The 6000-nt window shown below is 44.8% G+C and overlaps 1 protein-coding gene across 1 annotated transcript in view; it reads right to left on the bottom strand.

Annotated features, from left to right (window-relative positions):
* Nucleotides 1-722: 722 nt before the first annotated feature.
* Nucleotides 723-6000, bottom strand: part of LOC124552304 (homeobox protein Hox-B4-like) — a 198419-nt gene continuing 193141 nt past the window's right edge. Inside the window, exon 3 of the mRNA XM_047126579.1 lies at nucleotides 723-1135. Within this exon, the coding sequence (XP_046982535.1) occupies nucleotides 723-1135 (413 nt within the window). The remainder of the gene's footprint in view (nucleotides 1136-6000) is intronic.

Below are 6000 nucleotides of genomic sequence, written 5' to 3'. Positions count from 1 at the left end.
GATCCCTTGATGCCTGAGAACATGTCCTACCAACCGGTCCCTGCTTCTTGTCAAGTTGTGCCACAAACTCCTCCCAATTCAGTTCAGCAGCTCGTCTTAGTTATGTGATCTACCCATCTAATCTTCAGCATTCTTCTGTAGCACCACATTTCGAAAGCTTCTATTCTCTTCTTGTCTAAACTATTTATCGTCCACGTTTCACTTCCATACAAGGCTACACTCCGTAAAAATACTTTCAGAAACGACTTCCTGACATTTAAATCTATACTCGATGTTAACAAATTTCTCTTCTTCAGTAACGCTTTCCTTGCCATTGCCAGTCTACATTTTATATCCACTCTACTTCGACCATCATCAGTTATTTTGCTCCCCAAATAGCAAAACTCCTTTACTACTTTACTACTTTACTACTCCTTTACTACTTCCTAATCTAATACCCTCAGCATCACCCGACTTAATTCGACTACATTCCATTATCCTCGTTTTTCTTTCGTTGATGTTCATCTTATATCCTCCTTTCAAGACACTGTCCATTCCGTTCAAATGCTCTTCCAAGTCCTTTGCTGTGTCTGACAGAATTACAATGTCATCGGCGAACGTCAAAGTTTTTATTTCTTCTCCATGGACCTTAATTCCTACTCCAAATTTTTCTTTTGTTTCCTTTACTGCTTGCTCAAGATACAGATTACGACTTCAGGAGTTATGCCATGACTTTTGTCACCTTAGTGAGAAATACAGACCGGAGAGACTGACCTGTTGGCCGTCCTCTTGGCGCTGGCGGTGACAGCGGCGCCGCCTCCACCCCCGCCGCCCCCGCCTCCAGCGTCCTTGGCCCTCGACTTGCCCCCCTTGCCCCCGGAGGCGGCGGCGACGGGCGCGCCCGCCGGGTTCGTCTTGCGGCGCACGTTCTTGGTGTTGGGCAGCTTGTTGTCCTTCTTCCACTTCATGCGGCGGTTCTGGAACCAGATCTTGATCTGGCGCTCGGACAGCACCAGCGTGTGCGCGATCTCGATGCGCCGGCGGCGCGTCAGGTAGCGGTTGTAGTGGAACTCCTTCTCAAGCTCCAGGATCTGGTGGCGCGTGTAGGCCGTGCGCTGGCGCTTCGGCTCCATGCCCGGCTGGTACGACCCGTTCGCTGTAACACACACAGTAGGGGGATTAATAAACGAAGAAGATACATACCGGAAACTGCCACGGGACCCGACATCTAGAATAATGAGGAAGACATCAGAGCTTCTAAAACAGTCAACACTGGAAGAGGGCGTTATTAAGAATCTCGTCTCACAGGCGCTGAGACCACCTGATCTTTATGGACTTGTTTTTTCACTAGCTGCTTATTTTTGATGACCCACCGTCTAATTTCTTATGGTGGGTCGTATGTTGCCACTTAGTCGCTGAGATTGGGTCCGGGATCCGGAGTGACTGAAAGTAACACCGCACCGGCTCCCGTCCCCACGTACACCGTAGCCCGTGTCCCGCCACGTGGAGGCCGGCTCTATTTGTTTACATTCATTTGATATCTTTTTTTGTGCAGCATTATAAAAACTTATAACTAATACAAAATCAAGTGAGATATTAATAAACAAAATGGAATTAAATATTCAGAAAGAAGGAAGGAAGAGAATTGAATAGAGAAGAGATAGGTATAATGTTGACCGTCACCTGGATGTGGGCGGCGGCCCGGATCTTGGAATAACCCTCAAGACGCTGGCCATCGCTCACGATGCCTTTAACATCTACCATCCTAAAAAGTAAATAACTAGAAGAGATTAGGGTACGTTAAAGCTAGAAACTAAGACTAAGACCTCCATGTCCAGCCTGCTAAACTATTTACGATATACAATAGAGAGGTAACTGATTTCGTGCTTGGCTCAGAGTTGCTAATGAAAGGGTTCTTGTGGTAATAGTAATAAAGGTGATGACGCTAACGGTTTGTGTTGAGCCTACAAGGCTCCTAGTAGAGTACATCAGGCGCAAGCACCTCCCGGCCCCGCCGACAACACGACCTGAACGGTGGTTTTCCCCTATCTACCGTAGGTATCCGTCGGGTTGGGCTCAAAAAAGAGGGACCACAATTAAGATCCTTCCATCCAGACTGTGTGCTGCCTCTTAACGGAAGGCGTAGGTCCCTTGAAGAGGTACCTAGCTTTAAGCTATCATTAGACATGGAGGTACTGTTAACTATTTACATATAAGGTGCAATCTCTTTTTAGGATTGTGTGTGACTTGTGCACCTCTTGTCGGTTGTTCCAGACTGTTCTTTGAAGTGGACGTGGTTGACACTATGGATCATCCGCGCTGGGCGCTTCAATATCTGTGTTGGTGGCCTGGTCTGTATCTGTTTCTTCTTCATCACTCGTGGTGCTAATCATATCTGTGACCCCTGGGCATCGTGACGTCTGTTTGGACCGACATGCCTTCGGTAGGGTCTGTTGCGCAAGTATTCTATTTGTTGGATCTTCGAGATTTCGTCAGTTAGTTTGTTGAGACTAGTCCACCTTTCCGGGTCGCGTATTAAGGCATGTACTCCGTTCTGTGTGTTCAGGCGATTTATGTGTACTGTGTGTCTTGTGTTCGTGCGTTGTCCGCAGAAGAAGACAGTATGTTCAGGGGAACCTTTTTCCCCGCATGTGCATCTATGAGTCTGCTGCAAATTCACACGGTACACGTGCAGAGGATAAGGCCACGTCCTGTCATGAAATGTACCACACCGCGGCTGGGATCGATATGTTTTAATTTTAGTCTTCCCCGGATGTCAGGGAAGAAGTTGTATACACGGCGGCCCTTATCGCTGTTGGCCCACTCGCTCTGCCAGGTATCCACTCGCCATGCTCTGAGTGGGCGTGTTATCTCAATCGGCACACCAGTGATCTGCCGAACCAGGTCTATTCCCTCCATCCTAAGCCAGTACATTGCTGCTCGGTACCTGATGGTGATATCTATGTGGATGATTCCCATGACGACAAATAGTGCGTCATTTGAAGTTGTGTTGAATGCCCCTTAGTCGCGGTAGAATACTTCTTTGCCTGGACTACCAAAAATCCACTCCTGAAGAGATATAACACGTCATCCGTGTTCAGGGCCGGCCGAAGTGGCCGAGCGGTTCTAGGCGTTACAGTCTGGAGCCGCGCGACCGCTACGGTCGCAGGTTCGAAACCTGCCTCGGGCATGGATGTGTGTGATGTCCTTAGGTTAGTTAGGTTTAAGTAGTTCTAAGTTCTAGGGGACTGATGACCTCAGATGTTAAGTCCCATAGTGCTTAGAGCCATTTGAGCCATTGAACCGTGTTCAGGCCCCCAGCAAAAATTCAACAGCTCATGAGGCCTGTGAAGGACAATCTAGGGCTTAGAACGCCTGGAGTGTACAAGATACCATGTCAGTGTGGCCGTTACTACGTCGGCCGAACAGTACGCACTGTGGAGCAATGCCGGACGGCACACGAGTGGTGCTTACGCCTGCGCTATCCAGAAAATTCAGCCTTGGCAGAACACGCCTTGGAAAATGGACACCGAATTCTATTCGACGAAACGTATGTCCTTATGAAGACGAAGGGATTTTGGGATAGCGTCATACAACACGCTATTGAAATAAAAATCTCTGAAAACACCATCAACAAGGACGGAGGTTTGCAGCTCAGCACAGCCTGGGAGCCGGCTATCGCGAGGTTGAAGCGGGCGCGACGGACGCGGGATGAAAACATTACCATATATGGCGAGGAAGAGAGCACTAGTGACGTCACAGTCAGCAGTGCGACTGAATAACGACGCGGCAACGGCTACACAGCAGTCATTCTTATCACTTGACAATGACCGGGGAGAGCTCGGTGGTAAGCTCGTGGGATTTTAACCACCAGACGTGGGTGGAAGACCGAGAAAATTGTAGTAACTCATAATGCCGCGAAACCATGCATTCATACATAGTTGGGGATATCTGTCAATTTCTTCATTCCGGACATCGAACCCAAAGGTGTCGCCAGTTACCTTCACACACCTATTCGAACAAGTTGTCCGTGCCTACGGCAATGCAACACCTACCTGAGTGGCAGTACCCCCAATATTAGTCACATTTTTATGGACAGTCCAATCAGTTCCCGAGTTAGAAATGGCGATGTAGCTTTCATTTCCAAAATCATTTATACTGAATCCATACAAATTATAATAATTTTCATGTATATATGCATGTATGCTCCACGTCCGCTTCTAAACCACTGGACCAGTTTCAACCAAACTTAGTACACATATCATTTACTGTCTGGAAATAATCACCTTATAGATAAGAACCATCCACCTATCAAAGGATGTGAGGATGAAAAAACAGTGTAGCCCATTACGCGAGAATACCCATATTTCAGTCATCTAGTATTTCAGAATGAGAGCTCTTAGAGACTTGCGACAAACTTGACACAAAATTTCAAAGCTTTAAGAAACTTTTTCCACTGATGACCATCATAAGTTGATGAAAGGAAATTGTTTATCGCTTACTACATTTTCGCTATTCATGCAGTAAAACCGCCACATGAAGTATGACGTTTTAATTTACTACTTCTTTACTACTGCCAGTATTTCTGATACATTTCGCATACAGTATTCACATATACCACTAGATGTTGGTGTTGTTGTGGTCTTCAGTCCAAAGACTGCTTTCATGCAGCTTCCATCCTACTCTATCCTGTGCAAACGTCTTCATCTATGAGTAATTATTGCAACGTACATCCTTCTGAATCTGCTTATTGTATTCATCGTTTGGCCTCTCTCTACGATTTTTACTCCTCCCTCCCCCCACGCTTCCTTTGATGCCTCAGAATGTGCCCTTACAACCGATCCCTTCTTCTAGTCAGGTTGTACCAAAAATTTCGCATCTCCCCAATTCTATTTAGTACCTCCTCATTACTTTCGTGATCTGTCCATGTAATCTTCAACATTCTTTTGTACCACCACATCTCAAAAGCTAGTACAATGGGCTAAATCAGACTTATATTTGCGATACTTACAGTAATAGGTTTACATATGGTTCTCGGGCTTACCGTCTGATTTTATTGTTGTATCTCCACCAAAACACTCCACCTATGCCCGATGGTGTAGAAACTCAATATCATAAACTACGGGCACAATAACATTGTATACAGACTAAGAGTATCGCCGACTATCGCGCCAGAATCGTCTGCATACGCCACATTTAAAATTTGTTGATAATACTGAAAAAGACACACCCCTCAGGGTTGAAGCTGTCTCCATAACGAACTAAATACTATTGGAATACGTTCAGCAGTAGAGTCGTGAAAGGGTAACAAAGTGAGTTGCTTTCGCTATTAATAATACTGGTATTAATACGGGAGTATGTATTAAGCACGCTGAGATTTAAACAAACATTATATTGATTACGTTGAATCATATTACGAACATATCAACCAATCAAATCATTTTCACAAAATTGAAAAAATTCAAAAGTAAAGAGAAAATAGCCCTTTGAAAGAATAATTACTTTCATTAATTTGCGTAATATTCTCCACTACTCACTTTGTAAAGTAGCCTATCTTCTTCATCAGGGTTCAAGCTATCTCACACCAAATTTCATGGATATGGTTTCACAGGTTTAGTCGTTAAAAAATAAGAGAGTTACTTTTGAATTTATAAAATTAGTATGGAAGTATGGATTGCCTGGATTAAACACGTTCATAATTATTTAAGCATTGTATCGTAGCTGTTGCTCTTGCGTATCAGTAAACTCAAATGACATATTCCATACTCCTACATTTACAGAAGGCTTTTGATACCGTTCCTCACAAGCGACTATTGATCAAACTGCGTAAATTTGGAGTACCGTCTCAGTTGCGTGACTGGATTTGTGATTTCCTCTCAGAGAGGTCACAGTTCGTAGTGATAGACGCTAAATCATCGAGTAGAAGTAATATCTGGTATTCCGCAAGGTAGTGTCATAGGCCCTCTGCTGTTCTTCATTTATATAAATGATCTAGTTGATAATCTGAGCAGTCCCCTTACG

The sequence above is a fragment of the Schistocerca americana genome, chromosome 10 (genome assembly GCF_021461395.2).
Source record: "Schistocerca americana isolate TAMUIC-IGC-003095 chromosome 10, iqSchAmer2.1, whole genome shotgun sequence".
NCBI lineage: Eukaryota > Metazoa > Arthropoda > Insecta > Orthoptera > Acrididae > Schistocerca > Schistocerca americana.
This window is presented reverse-complemented; position numbering and strand designations above follow the sequence as displayed.